The sequence below is a fragment of the Strix aluco genome, chromosome 21, assembly GCF_031877795.1.
Source record: "Strix aluco isolate bStrAlu1 chromosome 21, bStrAlu1.hap1, whole genome shotgun sequence".
NCBI lineage: Eukaryota > Metazoa > Chordata > Aves > Strigiformes > Strigidae > Strix > Strix aluco.
This window is the reverse complement of record NC_133951.1, coordinates 8,435,180-8,457,045: the sequence shown is the minus strand read 5'-3', so window position 1 is coordinate 8,457,045 and position 21,866 is coordinate 8,435,180. Positions and strand designations below refer to the sequence as shown.

Below are 21,866 nucleotides of genomic sequence, written 5' to 3'. Positions count from 1 at the left end.
CCAGCCTTGTCTATGGATTTGCTAGATGTCAGTGTTCATCAAAGTTTCAGTGAATCAGTTGACCTGATTTGGTTTTTGGTTAGAAGAAATAACAAAGTAAGAAGAAATCCAGCACCCAGTGAGAAGCGATGTGTTTTTAGCCTTCCTCTGTAAAGAAACCAGCATCAGGAGGTCCCAGTCTGTGCATAGGCATCCCCAAAGCTTTCGGGGTGCCTGTGCTGTGTCTGGGTGATTAGTCAGGAGGCAGCAATGGAAAAGGGAAGAAATTCTTACCAAATTCCTGCAAACAGCCTGAAGAGAAGAGAGACCCTGTGGGGGTTAGGGCTGGGTGCCGTGGCTGCTGGGCACAGCTCTGGGGTGAGCTGGTCCCCGATGGGTGCCCCTGGGCTCAGCGTCCCCCCGCAGCAGCAGTGTGGGCAGGCAGGCAGACAAGCAGGCAGGCGCAGGCAGGCAGCTGCGCAGCCGTGCACTGCCCCCTCCTTCCCGCAGCCTGCTCCTTACTGTGAAAAAGGGCCGGTTTTCTCCCCAAAACGGCTCTCAGGCGGGACGGGCAACGTTTCCTTCTGTTCCCTGTCAGAAGCGAAACCCTATCCCTGTCCTCAGTGCTCCGCTTGGGTTTCTTGGGGCTATTTCTGGCACTCCGTTCCTTCGTCTCCAGCATTTCCACTGCCTCTCTCCATCATTTTTTCCACTCCTTCCCTCCTCCTCCACCCTTGCCTCCCCGTGCCCTCGGCCCAGTGTCCTCCCCATGGCCCTGCCGCAACGGCTACTCCCCGAAATGGGCCGCCAAGGCGGATTATTGCCATTGCTAATCTGCATTTGCCCTCCTCCCTGTCCTCCCCTGCTCCTCCCTTCTCCAAATCGCTGCTGTACAGCACCGGTGTGCGGTGCTGCACGGGCTGGCCGGGGCGGCCAACGCCGGGAGAGCCACCGTGCCAGGGCTGGCGTGAGTAGGGGGCTGCGGTGGCCGGGTGGTGGCTGGGGTGTCCCCGGTGTGGGAGGCTGGGTGGCTCTCTGGCTGTCTCCCCTGGCTGTGTCCTCCTCGGGTTGTTTATTTTTTTCCAACGCTGCCCTTCCCGTGTCCTTTAGCAGGAGCCGGGAAGTCCGTCTGCAGTGGATCGGGGTGCTGTGGGTGCTCCTCTGTGGGTGCTACCCTGAGTAGCCTCTGCTCAGCAGGGAGATGCCGCTGGAGGATGGGGACCCGGTGAGGCAGAGGGGACAGCAGGTCAACAATGAAGTCAGCAGAGCCCGGGACGCCCTGCTCCAGGGCACACCAGCACCCGATGGCAGCAGGATGGAGGCGATGGCAGAGGGCTGGGAGCCGGGGCCAGCGCTGGGTGACGGGGACGTGATGCCCAGGGGGGCCTCACAGCGAGCAGGGCGGCACGAGGAAGCCCTGATGGCTGAGCTCTCGGAGCTGGTGCAGAAGGTGGTGAAGAGCAGCAGCTGGTGGGAGCGGCACGGCGTGGACATCAGCATCCTCGCCTGCAGCTTCCTCCTGCTCCCAGCAGGTAACGCGTCTCAGCCCCCCCAAACTGCATCCAGAGGGGTCCCAGGGGGTCCCGCTGCCTCCTTGCAGCTTTTCGCACTGCTGGTACAACTTTGTGCTGGAAGCCTATTAGCAGCCTATTAAGTCTGTGACCCCTTCATTCAGTGCCATGGGGCACCCTGACCCCACTGGAAACCCACAGCGGGTGATGGTGGCACCTGGGTTACAGCCTGGGGTGAGGGGACAGTGCCTGGGCAGATGGACACAGGGAAGGACAGGGAGCAGCGTGTCCCATCCATGTCCTAACATGGGGCAGGGAAACCCTGGTGGTTTTGGTGACAATGGCCCTGGCCATGGCAGGTGCAGTGGGACACGGTCGAGCATGGGGCTCCAGCAGCACGGTTGGAAAGCTGCAGCTGGTGCCTTCTCTTGCTTCTGAACTCCTGGGGATGCTGAAATCCTGTCAGGGTCATATTTGTCACCAGTGGGATCCCAGCCAGAGCTGTGGGATGGGACCAGCAGCACCCGGTGACATCGCAGCTGGAAGTGGCCAAATCTTCAGCACGATGGCGAGTGTGGCTGGTCCAGCCATGCAGGGCAGTGCGGAGGGAAGCTTTCTGGCTCAGGCAATTTAAATACCTGTAACTATGTCTGAAAAACAGGTTTAGGGCAGTGACTGGCGTGTTTGGGTGTAGCAACACCTCCAGCCCAGCTCTGAGCAGAGGGAGGTGAGGAGGAGCATGAGCTCCTGCCCAGCTGGTTTCTCCATAGGGTTCCTGTGCCTGCGGTCAGCCCAGGCCATCCCTTTCCTGGCGGGTGTCCTCACCCTCGGCGTGGTGCATCACACCTTGACTGTGAAGGGCAGCCACTTGGCCAGCCACAACGCCTTGACCGAGTCCAAGTCCTGGGGCAAAGTGTGGGCCATCTTCTTCATTGAGGTGAGCAGGGATGGGGGGTTCAGGTAGCAGCACCCTCCCCAAAGCCTCATCAGCACCTTGCCAGCACCCCCAAGCCCGTCAGGAACAGCCACTGGAGAACAAGATGAATCCAATTCCTGATCCATGTGCAGGAGGGTTAAATGAAAAGCGATGCTACAGCAGAGAGCAGCAGGAACATCCCTGCTTGTGGGGGTTTGCCTGGAGGCAGTGGGGTGGGGACAAGCCCCCAGCTGGGGACGGCTCCTGTGGTGTGCTGGGCTGTGGGGTTTTGTGTCGGTCTCCTTGGCCGTGGGGCTGCAGAGCAGGATAATGAGTTGTGGGGAATGGTGGGAATGGTTTCCAGTGCTTAACTTTTAAGAAGTACATTTCCAGACTGGTTTGGAGTCTGTGGAGTGTGGAGTATCTCCCCTGGGTGTGCAGCATCTCCCCTGAGCACCTCTCCTGCGAGTCCAAGCCAGGTGGTGCCTGACCCTGGTGCCATGGCTGTAGGCATCTCCTCCTTTCTCTTCTCTCCCAGCTCTGCTCAGCTTTCACAGTTGAGCAAGCCACATACAACCACGTGAAAATCCACCATGGCTACACCAATGTCATCGGCCTGGGGGACTCCAGCACCTGGAAGCTTCCTTTCCTGAACCGCTACATCTACATGTTCATCGCGCCTCTTGCAGTGCCCATCATAACCCCCCTGGTTGCACTTGGTATGTGTCTCAACCGCCTTGGGATGGGGTGCTGGGTATGGTGAGCTTGTTGCTGTCCAGGTCTCGCCCCACCAAAGGGTCCTGCTTCATTTGGAGGCATCACATTAACTACACCAGCCCATGGTGGAACACAGGGCTGCAGTGAAGGCAGGTGATGTTGCATCTGCTTTGGGGAAGGCATCTGCTGCATCTCTCTGGTGCTCAGAAATGCTTCACATTTTCTTGTATTGGAAAAGCCATCATGAGCCTGAAGTGCCCTAGGTTTGCTCGCCTTTGATTCAGACCCTTGGCCATAGCAGGGTTCAGCGTCGCATGTAGGTCTCTGGCTGGTCAGAGCATCACAGTGATTTTGCTGACTGCATGGCAGGTGAAGGTGTGGGGGTCTGCAGGGGCTGGGATGCAACAAGCTTGGGCAGATGAGGCAGTGGCTTGGGGAAAACAATGGTGCCAGGAAACGATCGGGGAGAAGAGCCTAGAAAATAGTAAGAGGCTGAGGAAGCCCAGCCCGTTGGGCTGAACACACAGCTCGGGGCAATGCCAAAAACGCAGACAATGACTTGGCAAGTTGTAAGAAATGAAGATGCAGCCAAATCCCTGTGTGATGGGGCACAATTGGAGCCTCTGCCTCGTTGCTCTGGGGGGACTCCAGGCCCCAGCCCCAAAATCCAGCAGGTCAGCAGGGCTGGGGGGTTTGGGCCAACCTGGAGGATGGGAAAGGGAGATGAAGAATGGGCTGGGCTGGGCTGGGCTGTGGATTTATTGGCATACCAGGCAGCCCCTGGAGCAGCAGTGGTGGGGAAGCATCAGCACCTTGCCCATGTGCTGCCTCTTCTTCCTTGCACAGATTTGTTGAGGAACGTGGAGTGGAAAGCAGCTCTCCGGACCCTCTGCTGCATGTTTCTGGGTCTTTACTGCCATTACTGGCTGCTGCTCCATGTCTCAGGCTTCCAGTCGCCGTGGTCTGCCCTGCTCTGCATGCTGCTCACCCGGTCCCTCCTGGCCCATCCCTACATCCATGTCAACATATTCCAGGTAGACACCTGAAGCTCCAAGATGTCCTGATGGCGCTGGAGACAGGCCAGCCACCACCCAGCACCGGTGACATAGTCCTGACGCTGTTGGCTGGGGCTTGTGTCAGCTTAAGGCGAGCGGCCTCTGTTGTCACGTCCCTCGTGACTATGTTGTCATGGGGAGGATCAGGCTGGTGGTGCTGGAGTGGAAAGTGGTGGCCCTGGGAGAATGTCAGGGCAGATGGGTGCCAAGGGCTGGAGGGTGATGTCCTCTGTGGCGGCTTGCAGGACTCGGGGGTTGGTGTGTTTGTGTGTGTAGGTGCAGCTGGTATCACAGGTCTTGGGATGGCGAGAGGCTGGTGGCTCAAAGTGGGGATGCATTGTGGGGACAGAGCCTGAGTGCTCCTTGGTGGCTCTGTGGACAGACAAGCACAGGATGGGGTGACTTTAGGGACAAACCCAGCTTGGGGGTTGCAGGCAAATCCCAAAATGTGGCTCAGCCTGGTCAGCACTTTTCGTGCCCTCAAGTGGCCGGAGCCGTGGTTGGCTCCTCTGGGAAGGGGCTGGCTGTTGGCAGGTACTGCGGGGTCCCCACCCTGCCTCTCCCGCAGCATATCGGCCTCCCCATGTTCGCGGCTGATCGGAAGCCCAAGAGGATCCACCTCATGAGCCTGGGTGTCCTCAACCTGCCCCGCAATGCCCTGCTCGACTGGTCCTTTGGCCACTCACTCATCAGCTGCCATGTGGAGCATCACCTCTTCCCCAGCCTCTCTGACAACATGTGCCTCAAGGTGAGACGGCCCTGCGGGGGCAGACCAGCATGTTGGGAGGTGACACGGGGATGAGACCATCCATCTCCCTGCCACCAGACCCCTCTGCACTGCTCCCCCCATGCTAGAAACTTCTCACTGCTTTGCAACAGCCGCTAACCCACCTCCCTCCATCCCCACTCCTGTTTCTCCTGGGTTTCCACTCCTTGCTCCATCCCCTGGTCCCCATTCCAGCCAGCAGCAACCTTCCAGGATCCTCCCAACTCTTCCCTTGGGAAAGCATCTCCAGCACTGCGCAACCTGGCTTTTGGTTCAGTCAGCGTTCAGGCAACCCCCCCATAATTTTCATCATGCCCTTACTTGTTGCTCTGAGGTGTGGGGTGTGTTCCAAACATGGGCTCTGAGCACTGCCCCTGCTCAAGGGGATCCCAAGGCAGGTCCTTGCACTGCCCTTCAGCATGGGATCTCCACTCATTAAATGCTGTGCACTTATTTTCAGTCTTAAGTCAGGGGAAAAATTAAGTAATAGTAATAGAGGGAGCAGGAGCACCAGTGGGTTTTAGGTCGTGCCCTTTGCTCGAGCTCACGGGGCCGGTAGGACCTGCCTCCCACAAAGGTGTGTTGCAGGGAAGGGGTAATTAAGCTGGTAGCAGCCTCCCAGCCCTGCTGCCAAGCCGGCTGTGTGGGCATGTGGGAATAACGAAGGGTGCAAGTGATGAGCATGCGTGGCTGGCCCTCATTAAAAGCCTCGTTAGGGCATCTCTTCTAATCCAGAGCCCTGCAAAGACGTTTTACTAGGGTGAAATCGCTGTGTTGCTGCAATCAGAAAACACCTTCCTCTTAATTTTCATGGTAAAGATGTTCTAGCTGGTGCTGCTGTCTCCAGCCCCATTTTGGGATGTGGGACGGGTTTTCTGAGCACCTTACGGGGAGCTCGGCGATGCCTCAGGCTGGGAACCTTGTCCAAACACTGGGGCATCCCACATGGAGGTGACTTTGCCTTTGTCTTTGCAGATCAAACCCATCGTCTCCCAGTATCTGAAGCAGAAGAAACTGCCATACAATGAAGACACCTACATCTCCCGGCTCCAGCTCTTCCTGCAGAGATATGAGGAGCTGATGGTCCACGCTCCCCCCATAACGGAGTTGGTGGGCATCCAGTGAGGACGGGGCCCCAGGACTCAGGGGGCTGTTTCCTGTGGGGCACTTGTGGCAGGGATGGTTTTAGCAGGATCAGGGCTACACAGACAAATGCCTCCATAAAACCATAACGTAGGAAACATCTCTCCCTGATGTCTTGCTTTTGGCTAGATAATGATGCACAGAGCCACTGCAGGAGGAGAGCTGGGCAGTGCAACACCGGGGACAGGAAAAGGGGGGGGGGGTGTCTCCCCCAGTTATTCCCAGCCAGGGCTTAGTTTTATCCACTCTGCTTTCACGCTTGGGGAGAGAAAACCCCCATCTGCTGGCTGGGGCCTCCCTGCAGCAGGACCTGGGGGGCTGCAGCTGGGGATGCGGCACCGTGACTGGAGCTTCTGGAGCTGGTTTCTGGCTGAGAGCTGCCAGGATCTGTAGGAAGGGGCTGCAAATGTGTGGTCGGGAGCTCAGGGAAAGGGTGGATTGTGGGGAGGGGGTTGTGTCACCGCTGCCTGCAGTTTGCTTGACTTTGGGGTAAATCAGTCCCTTCTAGGAACAATGATTTGGCAAATTCAGCCTTAACATGTTGAAGTGCATCTTCTTTATTACTGGGTTTTGTTGCCAGAGCAAATCCTACCGGCTATCCCGCAGTGCCCAAGTCACGGCTGGGGGAAAGACCCTCTCCCCTTGTGGGGTATCTGTATTGGGGTATCAGAGGTGACCCCAGACCTCATAATTGCTGTTGCGAGTTTAGTGGGAGAATCACCTGCTGGAGGCTCTGGCCGCTCTCCAGAGCTTGGGAGACTTTTCCTGCTTAGGGAGGGTGAACTCGGCCCACTGAGCCGCTGCCAGTGGGTGGGGTGCTCACGTGGCCAGTTCCAACCCCCTCTGGGATGACGTCCCTGGCTTTCCTGGGGCATTCTGCTGTCCCAAACCTGCCCGACCGATGACAAAGTCCAAGCACAGTGTCACAGGGGGGACCTGGCAGCAGAAAAGACAACTGGCCCAAGTGGGACCAACACAGAAGTCAGTGCTGGCCCTGAGCTTTGGGAGGCTTTGCTCTGAGCCTGGGGTTTTGCTCCCTGATTCATGCTGTCCCCCCCCACCAGGGCTGGACCCCCTCAGCCTCACAACTGGGATTTATAGGGCTCCACATTGCAAATGTGTCCCGCGAGGCACAGGGATGCTCTGCTCTGGTCCTGGCCCATGGCAGAGTGATGGTTGCAGGAGGCAGCCCGTGGTTCTCCTTCACCAAGTGCAGAGACATCCACTGACGAAGTGTCCCCATGTGGCCACTGTGACATGGGGCTGGAGCTGGGATGGCCACAGCATGTCCCAGCAGATCCAGACTTGGAGGTGGGGAAAGTTGGCCCTGAGTCCATCCAGTGTGACCCCTTTGGCACCAGAAATAGGGAATTACTGATTTATCCTGGGCTGGGGCCCAGGGGATGCTGATGCCCTGGGCTGGTGGCATTGTTGAGTCCCCTCTAACTGGCCCCATGCAGGTTTATCAATCCAGAACATTGCGAAACATCCAAAGGGCAAATTCTCGCCCTTTGAGCATGGGTTATGTTGGGTCTATAGGTGGGGAGGAAGCTGTGGGGGTGGCTGGACCAAATGGCCCGAGTGCTCCCGGGAGTCACCCAGGGCTGGAGGGTGGCAGAGACCCTCCCCACAGCTGCCCTCCTTCCCCCATGATTAATTTCTTAATTGAGTATCAGAGTTAAATTATGCTAAATGTGCCAAATTAGTGGTGCTCCTGGCTCCAGCAAGGAGGGGGCTGTGCACGTATTAGCGGTGCTTTTGGTTCAGCCAGGGTAATCTGAGCCTCACGTGTCCCCGCTTGTGGGCACAAAATGCTCTTTCTCCTCCCCTGTTGCAAAGAGATCAATCCCAAAATGTTTCTAAGCATTGGTGGGAGCAACAGCCCTTTCCACAGCCGGATTTCATGGATGTTGTTTAACGCAGTGCCATCTAAAGGCAAGTGTTCACAGGTCCTTCAGCCAGCGGGACATGACTTGTGATTTGGGAAATACGTGGTTTATTCCCTGTCAGAAGTGGCAGATATAGCAGAGGTTAATGGGGAAAAGGGAGATTTCTGACTTGTGCTCAGAACCCCCCAAATTTCTGCCTCAAGTGATGCCCCAGATTTAAACTCAACGCTTGTTGTGGATGATATTAATGCTGATATTTGGAACTGTGCCTCCACCCTCGCCTCTGAGCAATGGGTTGGTAATGGCTGTGTTGAACTAAGGCTCAGAGCACGGGCGTTAAAGCTGTCAGAAATCCTGGTCCTCGTTGCAAACACCCTGAAGGAGCGGGTGCAGACGGAAGCATATGGCCAGCTGCCATTCTCAGCATGCCTTTGCAGAAAGCCATGAACTCATTTTCAAGACCGTGTGAGAAAGCGTGTGGGTTTTATGACCCTTATTAAAATCAGCTTCTAGCTGTAAACTCCTCTCAGTCTTAATTGCTTTTAAAAAGCCCCGTTAGTGCTTGCCTGCATGCTTTGGCATCTGTACAACCCTTAAACATCTCCTGGGCCCACTGAGATGATTTTCCTGCCTGCTATATTGTGCAGGGGCTGAAGCAAGACAGGGTGCTCCTGCACAAGGAGGTGTGGGTAGTTGCGTTTGAAATAAGCCAAGTGATGTGGATTAGGGAGGAAATAAAGCAGGGACCGTGGGGGGAGCTCTGGCAGCAGCACTGATCCGCTGCCTCCGGCACTGATGTTTTATCCTTTACGGAGGGGATGCTGCGGATCCCTCCTGGCGAGGGGTGGACGGCTGCGCAGCGGGGTGCTTAAACTCAGTCTGAGCTTCGGTTTCCCCCGGAAGCCCTCCGCAGTTAATCACTCTTGGTAATAAAGCGGCGCACGCAATTAGCAGCCGCAGGGATGGTGCTGATGGGGGAGCCCCAGGCAGGCGGGGTACCGCGGAGGCCTTACCATCGAGAGCGGCGGCGAGACCGGCCGCGAGTCGGCTTCTCCTTCCCTCCTTCTCGATGGTACCGCTCGCTTCCGGCCTGCCGCGGCGCCAACCGCGTGTCGCCATTGGCTGCCGGTGCGGGGGCGGGGCCACGCAGTGCTTCGGGGGCGGGGTTATGCTAAGAAGCTCGCTCTCCCGCGTCGCGATTGGTCGGTGGGGAGGAGGGGCGGGGCAACGGCGGCGGCGGCGGCGGCAGCGGCGGCGGCCGGGATGGGACCGGGCGGCGCGTGCTGGAGGGGCGGTGGCGTCCCGCGCGGTGAGGGGCGTGGCCTGGCAGCGTCACGGGGCAGCCGGCACCGGGGGCAGAACACGTGTCCCGGGCCCGGGGGACCGGGGCTACGGGGGCAACCGGGACCGGGAGAACCGGGGCTGTGGGCCTGAGCGGCTGCGGGAACCGTGCCCGGCAGGCCCGTGCTCCAGCCCTGGGGGAGTGAGGGACGCGGGGCCGGGGGACACCGTGCTCTGGGGCGGGAGTGCTGGGGCCTTGGTGCCCCTCGGGCCGAGACTGAGACCGGGACCGGGACCCCCCCTGCTCCCGGTGCACAGGGCCGGGGGTGTCTCGGATATGGTGCTTTCTGGTGCCCTTCTCCGGGGCAGCAGACAGCCCCTCTGGCACCACCGTTAGCGCCAAGGCCGCGGGCTTGGCCGAGCGCGGGGGCCGCTGGCCTTGACCTCGAGGTGTTTCTGCCTCAAACCTCCTCGGGGGCCACCGGGCTCGTACATAAACCCCGACCGACCGCTGCCGCCCGGCTGCACGCGATGGCTGGCGCGGGGGGACGAGTCCCTCTGGGTCAGTGCTGGGCTCGAGGGAAGGGCTATGGCCAGTCCTGGGAGTCGGCACCTCCTGTGGCCTCATGTCCTCTCTGTCCTTCACACCTCCAGGTCTCAAGCGGTGGCTGTCCTCGTCTGCCCCGGCTCCTCGTGTCTGCGTGGTGGGCAGCGGGCCCGCGGGGTTTTACACGGCTCAGCACATCCTCAAGGTACCGGGGTGGGATTTGGCCCCGTGTGAGGGCAGGCACCTGCCTGCTGAGGGAGGTATCTCCATGGTGTCTGGCTCTGAGGGGGGTGGGGAGTGGTTTTGTGGGCTCCTGACCCCACTCCAGCCAGGTCTGTGTTGTTGGGGGGCTACTTGGGGCAGCCCAGACCCCACTGAGTCCTCCTGGGCCCCTTCGCCTGGGGTGGGCACTGCTGCCTCTGTCCCTGCCCTGCCCCGGGGCCATCTGGGCCAGACCCAGGCCTGGCTGGGTTGCTGTAAGTTCAGCCCAAGTGATTTTTCTAGAATCAAATAAGCAGCAGAGATCTGCCTTGCTCGGAGCTGTTGTCACCCAAAAGGGGTGACATTAACTGTGTGTTAAAGGGAACGTGCAGGACCTGCCCTCCTGCCTTCCCTAGTTGAATTAAGGCGCACGGGTAATCCTTTACCTGGTGTCTGTAAACATTAGTGCTTTGGGCAGTCAGGTCTCTGTTGGGAAATGAGACCCGAGCACAGAACTGGGCTGCTGGCACTGACCAGAGATGCAGCAGCTTAACCCCGTCATTAGACTGTGCTGTGTTGTCTCCAGTATGTGTTGGAAAATAGCTGTTACTAAGCCTCAGGGACAAATTTCAGGGCTGCTTAATCTCCGGGAAGAGGCTGACTCAAAATACAAGATAACAAAAGCCTTGCAGCAAAACATCTGTCTAAAGCTCCGACCCTGAGGTGACTCAGCTCAGGGGAATCTCAGGGCACGGGCATCTCTGTGGAGGGCTGGCAGTCAGCCTGGCAGCCTCACCAGCACCCAGGGTGCTGCTCTGGATGCTTGCCAGCCAGTGTGGGAGCTCTTTTGTCAGCCCCCTGGGTACTGGACAGCCAGCAGGTTAGTGTGGAAGAGGAGCTGTGGGGTGGGTAGGAGGATGGAGCCCCCCACAAGATGTACTTGGTGGTGGTTGGGGTCACGCAACGTCTCCAGTACACCTTGTGGTCTGAGCTGGCAGTAACAGGTACAGCATCATTCTGTGCGTAGAAGAGTCTGGAAGAGGCTGTTTCTGGCTCCAGGATCTTGGTGCAACCCTCCCTCCTGCTCCGTATTTCCCTCAGGAGCAGGCGAACGTTGTGTGTCCCTCCTGAGCTGCTGGGCTCACGTGGCCTTTCTGTCCTCATCCCTTAACTGTGACTTCCTTCTCCTGCAGCACCACGGCGGGGCCCGAGTGGACATCTTTGAGAAGCTGCCTGTTCCCTTCGGGCTCGTCCGTTTTGGGGTGGCCCCAGACCACCCCGAAGTGAAGGTTGGTGCTGGCTTCCTCCCCTTGTCTGTGCGGTTGAAGGCGGCGGTGGTGGTGGGTGCAGGGGAGGCGGTCGCTGTCCTTCACGGTGCCTCAGGGCTCGCTGTGGTGTGGAGCTGTCGCACTGGAGAGGTCCAGAGCTCCTCCTTGTCCGTGCTGAGACCCAGCAAGGCTGTGGCTGGGTGATACGGGACGATTAGGGCTCTGGACAGTGGGGCAAAAACAGGGGCTTGTGATGGGAAATGCTGCTCCCGGTCCTGGTCAGCCTGGCCTAGAGCAAGACCAAGGAGCATGGAGGGGTTTCTTTGTACCAGGAAACTTTATGCCGGCAGGATCTTGCCCGCTCACTGCAGTTGCTGTTTGCCTCTGCTCAGTCTGTGCCCGTTCTGGGTGCCTGGGAGCGCACAGGTCTGCTATTAGGGGTGATGGAGTTGGGCTGTAGATGCACACCTGGGCAAGGAGAAGTTCAACCAAGGAGCTCTTGGAAACCACCATTTTCCTTTGCCTCACAGTGGGCGTGAGTTGTTCCCAGGAGTATCTGCTGTGTCCGAGCTGGGGTGGAGGTGGTTGGAGTGGTAGGACACAGGAGATCCAGATGCAGCAATATCTTGTGATGGTTTCCTCTAATCCCTGGAGATCGTCAGACCAAAATGCCTGGACCCCTTTGAGCTGAGAGAGGAGGAGTGGACATAATGAGTGTGGGTTTGGGGCAGCGTCCCCAGTACAGTGGTATCCATCCTGTTACCAGGCTGAGTCCAGCTGCAGGGGAAGAGGTGGTTGTTTTGCCGGGTGGCCCAAATCGCTCATAAAAAAAAGGCTTTGGGTGCCATCCTGCCCTGCGTCCTCTCTTGATGAAGTGGGTTTCAGGAAGGGTTGAGATGAGAGGCTGGCAGAGGGGGTCTGGCAGGCAGCACCCTTGATGGAAGGGGTTGTTTGGGGGAACTCCCTTGCAAGCCTCACCTTTGGAAAGGAGTTTTCTCCTACAGCAGGGTTTACTCAGAGGGGCTGAAGGTATTGAAAGGGTCCTGTCCTCCCCAGGCGGGTGCAAGAGATGGATTTCCCTTTCCACAAAGGGCGGTTGAAAGAGTGCCAAGTCTCAGCTGTGCTTATCTCTGTGTGAATTATCTGCGGCTGTGTTAGATAAGAGTCTCAGAATAACTGACTCGGAGAGGGGGAGAAGCATCTCAAGGCTGGGGGTGATGGGGACAGGGACCTCCTGTCAGCAGCAGCCCTTGGCCCCGACCGTGGCTGGGACGTAACTCCCCGGCGCTTGTTTGATCTCGGCAGAACGTGATCAACGCCTTCACGCAGACGGCGCGCTCGGAGCGCTGCGCCTACTACGGAAACGTCAGCGTGGGGAGGGACGTCACGGTGGCGGAGCTGCGGCAGGCTTACCACGCCGTGGTGCTGGTGGGTACCGCGCCTCAGAGCCAGGCCTGCCTTAGGTCCCCAGAAGTCACGGGGCAGATCTGCGCCGTTATTCCCCACTGGGATCTCGGGAAGAGGGTTTGGGTGAGGCATTTCTGGGTGCCTGATTACCATGGTGAACTCCTCCCCAACCTTGGGACAGCTCAGATGCTATGAGGCTTGTCCGAAGCCTTGCAGGGAGCATGTTCTAGAGCACAGCAGCAAATGCAGGTCCCTGAAACCCCGCTGCAGGGGGCAGTGGTTGAGGAACCTCTTCCCTGTGATGGCCAATACCTGTTTCAGCCTGACATGGATTTGTCCCTCCTGTTCAGTCCTCAGCTTGTCATGCTCCGCCTCAGCCCAAGGAGGTCACGTTTGGCCCTGGAGCCCAGGGGGATGGGTGGATGAAGTTCCTGTGCTCAGGCTGTGTTTAGCCCCTTTGTTGAGTATCCCAGCCCTCAGGAAGGGTTGGCAGCTGTGCAGGGTCCCTGGCAGCACCTGGAAGGGGAGATTTGTGTTTTGGTATCAAACCCTGCGCACAGCGACATCTCTGACTCTGTCTGCTCCCTCCTCAGAGTTATGGTGCTGAAGACAACCGGGTCCTGGGGATCCCAGGGGAGAATCTCTCCGGTGTTTATTCGGCCCGAGCGTTCGTGGGCTGGTACAATGGGCTGCCCGAGAACCGGGATGTGAGTACAGCGATGTGTTTCCCTGCCCTTCCTCCCCATCCTGCATCCAAACACATGCATTCAGCTCCAGATTAAATCCTGAAAGGCCCGCAATTGGAAAAGATTAGCAGGCACCATGTTAAATCCTTCTTAGATGGTAGAAATGTGAACAATTTGCACATCAGTGAGAGCGGATTAGCTGGCTCTGTAGGCTGGCAGCACGTTTTGGCTAGGCCAGATGGGAACCTGGGGGGGTGATGCTGCACTTTGGTCTGAGGAGTCTTTTTGGCCAAAACAGCTCCTGCTCCCAGAGATGCCATTGCAGGAGGAGGACGAGAGGGATCGGCTGGGGTGCCCAGAGTGGCTGTGTTGCTGTCTACTCGGGGAGGAGGCTGGTGTGGAGTTTCCTCTCTGTACCACCTCTTTCTGGGAAAAAGAGGGGTGGAAGGGAATTTGGGTGGTGGGAGCGGGTCCGAGGAGGTGGACATCATGGTGGCCAGGTGGATTCACTCATGGACGGGTCTTTCCCCACAGCTGAAGCCTGACCTGAGCTGTGAGACGGCGCTGATTCTGGGTCACGGCAACGTGGCGCTGGATATTGCTCGGATCCTCCTCTCCCCGCTGCATCTCCTCAGGGTGAGTCACAGGGGTCCTCCGCACCGCAGAGGCAGCCCGGGGCCCACATTCACTCCCTGCTGGGTAGGTGCTGGTTCCCACCCATTTCGGCAAAACCTCAGACTCTCCTGTCTTTGGGATCTTTCCCCAGGGAAGGCTGTTGCCTTTTGGGGGCACTCTATGGATTCAGTCTGTAGGGAGTGATCCAAGGCTGCGGCCATGCCTTGGGTAACGCTGCAGAGCTCTCCGGATTGCTGCTGCCTGCTGGGCTGCTGGTACCTAAAAGGTTGGCAACTGAGCTTCATCCCTTCCTTTCCTACGAGAAGCAAAGGAGGAGCTGCTTGCCCTTTTCCACCACAAACTAGAAGCTTCTCCTGTTGGGACTATTTTTATCTACTGTAGCTGAGGGCAGCAGCCTGGTTTCTGCTGGTAGCACTGGGCACACTGGTGGCTGGTCCAGGCTGGTGGACCTCTCCTCCTGCTGCCGTGCTGCCCTATAAACAGCTGGGAACTGGTGTGCGCCAGCTGCTCTGTACAGCTGCTGCCCCGGATGTTGGCAGCAAAGGCTCTCCCTCCTGGAGAAATGCTACAAGGTTTCTACAGCTATGCAACAGTTTTTTGTATTAATATCTAAATTAAATTATCAAAAAAACCAACTTGGAGGCACTGCCAAGCAGTGGCCAAAGCCAGCTGGGAAGCAGTGCTGTGAAGGACATGGCACTGGAAATGACTGCCAGGGTGTGCAGGCAGTTTCCAGTTAAGAATATTGGTCTGGAATGGTTTATCTTGGTGTCCCTCCCATCACAGCTTCTCTGGAAAAGATCTTCTTGCAATCTAGATACATGCACATGATTGAAACAGAGCATGGGGCTGCTGCACGATGCCAACTGTCGCTTGAGCCCTGGTGATGCTTGTGTTCGTGCTGGGAGCTGCCTGGGGCAGGCAGGCAGTGATCTGAGCTGTGGTTTGCAGTGGGTTTCACCCAAACGCCTGTATATCTTGAGCTGGGAAGTCACCCAACAGCATCTGCAGGCACCCCAAAATTGAGATCACTGGAAAGCTTTGCTCCATTAGCCCCAAGGTTAACCTACTTGGGTAGATCCCCCAAGGCAATCTCGTGGGGTGCTGGCTCGTTACCTCTAGTGCATTATGGCCTCAGAAAGTACATTTGACGATGAGGGACCAGCTGTGCAAATAGCTCTGTGCAAAGGGACATGACTTGTTTTCCATCCTCGCCCAGGCTCTCTGCATGCACAGCCTGCTTTTCTGCTGATTTTTCACCTTCAGAGGCTGTACCTCCCCCCAGCTCCCTCCAGATCTGCCCTCATCCCACTCTCCTGTCTCTGTCTTGCAGAAGACAGACATCACCGACGGCTCCCTGGCAGCTCTCGCCTGCAGCAAGGTGAAGCGTGTCTGGCTGGTTGGGAGGAGGGGACCTCTCCAAGTTGCTTTCACTATCAAGGTAAGGCTGGGGGTGCTGGAGGGCAGCTGTATTTCCCAGCGTTGAGCCCCGGGCTGCCTGTCCCTGGTGGGGAGAGGTGGTCTAGGGATGGGTGGAGAACCTGGGTGCCCTCCTTCCTGCACCCATTTGCTGGCTCCTAGCCTGGACTGCTGGGGGAGGAGGGCATGGGGCTGTGGGACAGCCTCTCTGCCCTGGAGGTAACATCTTCCTGCCTGCAATTCCCAGGAGCTGCGGGAGATGATAAACCTGCCTGGTGCCAGACCTGTCCTGAACCCTGCTGACTTCACAGGCCTTGAAAATGCTATTAAAGGTGAGGGAAATGTGCCATGCTCCTCCGGACAGGGACTCACATTGACAGGCGAGCATCCAGGAATGATCTGGAGATGCTCAGAATCAGAGAAACTCTTTGCCCTGTGCTTAATGCATGGCGTGTGAAAGCCAGGTGACCGTGATGTGGCTCATCCTCAGAGTGCTACAAGGCCACAAAGGCAAGGGAACAGCCTGTTTCTCTGTTTGTGCAGCCACTGTGGTGCTTGGGAGTGATGCTTGCTCTCTGAGTGATGAGGGCAGGAGATTTGGGAGGGCTGGGGGAACCTTGCAGGAGAGATCCCAAGGCTGTTGATTTAAGAGCTTCCTGCAGAGCTAAAAAGAAAACACTGAATTCAAGGGTGTCCAGAGACTTGCTCTTCTCCACAGGCTGCTGCCTCTGAGCACCAGCAAGACAGCAAAATTGCAGGCTTTGATTTGTGTGTCCCACTGGCCTCAAGCCTCAGGAGCTCTCCTGGTCACTTTGATTTGTGGTTTGTCATCGCAAAGGCATTGGAGTCCCATCAGTGTGACAAACTCCAAAAGAACACTCACATACCACTGAAACTGCCTTGGCGTGACCTTGGTTCCATGCCATGTCCCAAGGGGCTTTTGCTGAGGTTCCTGTCCTGAAGCTTTCTCTTTCTTCCTAGATGCTCCCAGGCCCAGGAAGCGACTGACTGAGCTGATGATCAAAACGGCCCTGGAGAAGCCTGGGGTGAAGCCGATGGAGGCGCAGGCGGCAGCTCCCCGGGAGTGGGGGCTGAAGTTCCAGCGCAGCCCCCAGGAGGTGCTGCCCACCGCTGACGGGAGGCGGGCGAGGGGCATCCGCCTGGCTCTGACCCGCCTGGAGGTACGGGCTTGGGGGGGGCTGGTATGGCCCTAGCAGGGCTGCAGGGATGGAGCAGGACACTGCTGCAGCCCTTGGGAATCTCTCCAAAGGCGGCTTTGGTTCCCTGGCTGGTTGGAGTGGCCGCTGGCAGGCTCCTGGGGAAGCCGGTACCACCAACAAGAGCCTTTCCTCTTCTAAAGGAAGCTCTTGCCATGCTGCTGCAGAAGGGCCTTTAGCAAATACCCAGGGGTCAGGGATGCCAAAGGGGACTGGAGGAGGCTGCTGCTCTGCATCTGGTGACTGTCTGGTGGTCAGCAGCCTCTTCCTCCCTCTCTCAGGGCTGGGGTGACTCTGCCAAAGCCATCCCCACTGGAGATGTGGAGGAGGTGGAGTGCGGGCTGGTGCTCAGCAGCATTGGCTACCGGATCCTGCCCCTGGACCCAGCGGTACCCTTCGACACCCAGCGCGGCGTTATCCCCAACAGCTCGGGCAGGGTGGAGGGCGTCCCAGGTCTGTAGCTGCAGGGGTATGTGTGGGATGTGTGTCGAGCACAGCTGGTGGGTTGGGGGTTTTGGGGCGGGAAGCTCCGTTCTCCAAGGGCACTGATACAAGGTGGTTGCACGCCTCAGTCAGAGAGTGGAAACTGAGGAAATGAGCTGCCTGTCAGGCGTTAAGACCTGGCCCATCCCCAGCTCACATCAGGGATGTCTGGTTTTGCAGCAAACAGCGCTGAAGGTTGTGGTGGTTTTACTGGGCCTTGGAGTCTGTTACTGAAGCGATACGGCTGCTTAGTGCCAGTCTGCAGGTACACAAATCCCTGTGACAGCACCGTGGAAGGGCCGCACTCTGTTTCCACCACAGGGGTGGATTCTTCCACTGCCTGCACCTTGATGTGACACCCAGGGACAGGGCAAGGACTTGCTGCCAGGAGGGTGCACGGCCCCGTGCTGGACTGAGCCTGGCTGCTCTGTGTGCCCGTGCAGGTCTGTACTGCAGCGGGTGGGTGAAGAGAGGACCCACGGGCGTGATCATCACCACCATGAACGACAGCTTTGACACTGCCCACTCTGTGCTGGAGGATCTCCAGGGGGGTGTGCTGGACATGTCCACCTCCAGAGAAGGCTTTGGGGCGGTGGAGAGCATCCTGCGCAGCCGAGGTCAGTGCGGGGGGTGTGAGCTGCTGTAGCAGCCAGCGTGAAGGTATGAAGCAGCCAAACTCCTCCTGGATCTGGGTATCCTGGGGCAGCCACTCCTGCGAGCCACTTTTGGGAGCAAAGTCTGAACCATGGAAATGTGTTGTGCTGCTGTCTTGTTGCTCCAAAGCTCAGGGAGAGCAGGACTTGAATTCCCTCAAATTTGGTGTCACTGCTAAGGTTAACGACCACTTTCTGGGAAGGGCCATTAAAAGCAGCATGGACCTTGGATAAAATGTCTCTGTCAGCTGCCTAGACAGTGAGCTATTGCTCCTGAGTGGTTTTTCTATTAATCCTTCCAGGCAAGTTGGGGGAAAGATTAAAATGCCCAAGAGAGTAATTTGCTATTGCTGTGTTTAAAGGCATTCAATTAAAGTGTGTGTGTTCTGGCTCTTAACCGCCTGAGGTTTAACAGAGAACTGGAAGCGTTCTGTCCCCTAAGGTGGTGCCGTGCTCGCCGTTGTTACGGCTCGCAAAGGTCCGACTGATCCGAGTTGACTGGAACCTGCCATCCCTCTCCTCGCGGTGTTAGAAATTATTATTCCTTTGTGAGACTGAAGTCTGACGCCGTGTTGGAAAAGGGCAAGGTTTGCTGGCATGTCAGATCCCTGCTAACGGGGGTGAGGCTGAACTCGTTTTTACTTGGTTATCTTCTCTCTCCTGTCTCTCGCTGTCACCTCAGGGGTCCGTCCTGTTTCCTTCTCGGACTGGGAGAAGATAGATGCTGCTGAAGTGGCAAGAGGCAAAGCTGCTGGCAAACCCCGGGAGAAGATAGTGGATCCTCAGGAGATGCTGCAGCTGATCGGTCACTAAAGCAGCAGCAATGGGAATTGAACGCCAGCGGGTTACAGCTGCGGCCCGGGAGCACGGGGCTTGTGCCCGGGGCTAGTGGCTGCTCTGGGGAGGTGTGTGACACTCGAGCCTCTCTAGTAACGATGAACTTGAGTTCCCAAGGTGAATGTCTCCAAACATCTGAGGCTGCTGGCTGGCCCTGCACCTCTGCAGCCGGCTGCCACTCCTGGGGGCGATTCTTGTCATTCGTGTCCTTCGAGCATTAATGAACTGGCCGGGGCAGGTGAGGGGAGGTGTGTGGCTGGCAGGAGTCCTGGCCGGGCACCGTCCCCATGGCAAGTCACACAGAGAAACTTCCTTGTGTCTTGCTGCCTCTCCTTTAAGCCTCAAGCCAAATGGCTTCGTTGCCTTGTCGTTCGTGCCCAAGCAGGCTTCTTTTAATAACAATTGTTTTTTAAATAAACCCTTCCAGGAAAGCCAAATTGGACCTGCTGCTTGAGTCTGGCTTCTTTGTGACTGCCTTAATCTCGGAGCAGCCAGCCGAGCGCTGCATCTCCTGCGACATGTCCCAAGGCAAGGCAGCTCCTCTCATGCAGGGAGGGACTGTTTGCTCTCTGCTTGTTGTGAGCTCTAAACAGACAGACAAGGGCATTAACTTGCTTTCTGCCTCCCACAGTTAAACCCCGGCAGGGCCTGGGTTCTGGCTTATGGGGTGGATTAGGATAACAAGTGTGTAATTGCCTTGTTCCAGATCATGAGGGATCCTGTGTTCGTTGGTACCTGCCAGCGCTGCCTGGTGCAAGCAATGCCTTGAGCCCTTTCACTTCATTCACTGGTGGGGTTTTTTTTTTTTTGGCCTGTGTGTTTTGAAGCTTATTAAATGCCTCTCTTAGCCCAAACTGACTACGATGGCGGTGTCAGGTTTTAAACCAGATTACAAGCTGTGAGCCATAATCTCTTTATCTGTGGTGCAGGGGCCATGCCAGCGTGGTCCCCTCCCCTGGCCCTCCTGTCACCCACCCTGTCCCTGACCCCCTGCGCTCCTACGGGAGCACTGCAGGATTGCGACCGCTCCTCTCTGACCTGTGGAAACAGGGACAATGGTAGCTACTGGTGGCTGTGTGTTGGAAACAAATCAGGCTCCGTGGTGGAGGCAGAGGGTAAATCGAGACAGAGCAGCCAGTGGGGGGTTGTCTCAGGTCCGCGCTCAACCTCCATCTCTGCCGAGCCCTCTCCTGTGGTTGAGGGCTTGCCCACGGGGCACTGTACTCCCACCCATCTCTGGTCCAACCTTAGCGAAGGGAAATCTCTGGCTTCACTGTTTTTTCCTTTATTCCCCCCTTCCCTTTCTATTTAAATCTCATTTGCAAGCTCATTAAGAAACTCAGGAAATGTGATACTGGGAACTCGCACACAAACGAGCAATAAAGCTTTTGTCGAGCAGCTGCTTGTGTGATGTGGCTCTCGTTACGTCTCGCGGCTGATGCAGTCCTAATGCTGAACTCTTGAGCGGGAGATTACATCAGCTCTGGGTTTGGAGGTGAATAAGCGCTTTGGAAAGCAGGTTGTGGAGGCGAGGGGGTTGTGCTCAGGGCGGGGAGCAGCTGTTTTGGTAGATAGCCCAGCCAGAAACGTGTCGGTGAAGGGGTTGTTGTGGCTGCATCAAATCTGCAGGTATCGGGAAGAGATGAGCCAGCTCCTCCCCGGCGTTTGCTTCCACGTGGCCTTGAATGTTGATGTCAGGGTGATTTTGTAGCCATCATACAGGCCACTGTGCTTGCACTGAGCATGGCAAACGGCTGTTCCCAAACTGGTGATGCTTCGGGGTAATTTTTGGGCTGTGATAACAGATTAAGGGCAGCATCTGGCCCAGTGTCCCTCAACCCAGACCTTGGCCAAGGGCCTGGGGTTAATGCTGGGCTGTGGGAAAGCCATGGGATGATCAAGGTCAGCGAAGGGCAGGGATGGAGGACTGAGCCTCATGGGCTGAGGAAGGATCATTACAATTATGTAAATCCTTATTCAATATCCTCAGCTCCCCCTTCCTCTGCTGCCTGTGTCCCCAAGTCCTGCTGCCTCCTTCCTCCCCATGCTCTCCATCCTCTCCAGGGACCAGGATGTGTCCGGCTCCTCCGTGAAGGTCCTTATCCCCTGTCCCCATGTCGTTAGGTGGCGCTGGGAGGCCGGTAATGGGGAGCAAAGAGGGGCTGAGTGGGGATGGAGGGGTGACCTGGCACCCCCGGGGTGCAACCGGCTCTTGGTGCCCGCAAAGCCCCAGCCGACTGCCTGGGCTCTGAGCAGGCTGCGGGCCCTCATGGGCTCCCGTTGACATTTGGGTTCTGCTTTCAAGCATGATTAACCTTGTGTTTGTTCCAGGTACGTCCCCACTGCGGTGGGGCGAGGGGTCAGCCCCACTGGGCAGTCACCCCCTCACTCTCCTGAGCAGCCAGAGGAGCAGCTCCAAAGCCATTTTCCGCAGCGGGTAAGGAGCCGGGGAGGTGATGCTGTGAGTGACACCCGTCTGCTGTTGGAAGGAGGCCTGAAAAGCTGAAAGTCGTCACTGCCAGCTCTTAATGTGGACTTCCCTGCTCCGATGAGTTATGGCTCAGCTTAGCTTTAATGAGACTGCACAAAGCTGGTGGAGATCAGCATCTGGTGAGGGACAGCCTCGAGACCAGCCGGGCAAGGCTGCGCGGTTCCCTTCCCGCAGCACCACGCTTCCCTTGCTGTCCTGTGTGCTGCTCTGAAAGGCAGCCAGGCTGGGTACGGAGCAGAGTGAGCTCCTCACGCTGTGGGGTGGTTGCACAGTAAGTGCTGCTCAGTTGGGTCTCTGCGACCTCCTGCTGCTGCTTTGCACTGCTGTGCCTCAGTTTCCCTGGTCTGCAGAGCTGCAGGCTGGGGCTCCTGCCTTGCATGGGCTGATGAGCAGGTTGGAGTAATCCAGGGAAAAAGCAGGTCAGAGACACCCCAGAAGCTCCTGTTGATGCTGCATTTTACAATTACACCAGGGAAACAAGTGCAGAGGCTCTTGCTGGCTTTGCTAATAGGCTGCTTGCTGAACTTGGCCTTTTCAAACGATCATTTAGAGCCTGTGAAGCGGGAGGTTACCTGTGCTCTGGAATAAGGGACAAACCAGCTTGAGTCAGGTCTGTGGCCCAGCAGTAAAGAGCTGTGCTACCATTTAAAAGCCAGCTCGTGTGACCAGAAAAATGGTTGAAAAAGCTTTTCCACAGCGTGGCTAATACATAATTTTCCAGCCCTATCCCTGGAGTTAGCGTGGCCGCAGAGGCGGTGTCCGGC

At 57.3% G+C, this 21,866-nt stretch overlaps 2 protein-coding genes across 7 annotated transcripts; both read left to right on the top strand.

The window, feature by feature from the left end:
* The first annotated feature begins 633 nt into the window (after positions 1–633).
* Positions 634–6,624, top strand: FADS6 (fatty acid desaturase 6). 2 transcript variants are annotated; one of them, XM_074847077.1, is made up of 7 exons: positions 634–946; positions 1,177–1,511; positions 2,261–2,427; positions 2,945–3,125; positions 3,970–4,157; positions 4,747–4,926; positions 5,920–6,624. In XM_074847077.1, exons 2-7 carry the CDS (start codon positions 1,181–1,183, stop codon positions 6,067–6,069), a joined length of 1,197 nt encoding a protein of 398 aa, XP_074703178.1. In that variant the 5' UTR covers positions 634–946; positions 1,177–1,180; the 3' UTR covers positions 6,070–6,624. The 2 variants fall into 2 exon arrangements, with proteins under 2 accessions (XP_074703178.1, XP_074703177.1); XM_074847076.1 differs by having other exon boundaries at positions 635–946; positions 1,174–1,511.
* Positions 6,625–9,205: 2,581 nt separating this feature from the next.
* FDXR (ferredoxin reductase) lies at positions 9,206–19,053 on the top strand. 5 transcript variants are annotated; one of them, XR_012626004.1, is made up of 13 exons: positions 9,206–9,285; positions 9,912–10,009; positions 11,199–11,294; positions 12,579–12,701; positions 13,274–13,387; positions 13,901–14,002; positions 15,336–15,443; positions 15,669–15,753; positions 16,403–16,602; positions 16,920–17,091; positions 17,302–17,386; positions 17,565–17,738; positions 18,457–19,053. XR_012626004.1 is itself a non-coding variant. In XM_074847511.1 (12 exons), the coding sequence occupies exons 1-12, from the start codon at positions 9,240–9,242 to the stop codon at positions 18,585–18,587; spliced, it is 1,449 nt and encodes a 482-aa protein (XP_074703612.1). In that variant the 5' UTR covers positions 9,206–9,239; the 3' UTR covers positions 18,588–19,053. The 5 variants fall into 5 exon arrangements, 3 of the variants coding, with proteins under 3 accessions (XP_074703612.1, XP_074703614.1, XP_074703613.1); XR_012626003.1 differs by lacking the exon at positions 17,302–17,386 and having other exon boundaries at positions 17,565–18,361; positions 18,457–18,593; XM_074847511.1 differs by lacking the exon at positions 17,302–17,386.
* Positions 19,054–21,866: the final 2,813 nt, after the last annotated feature.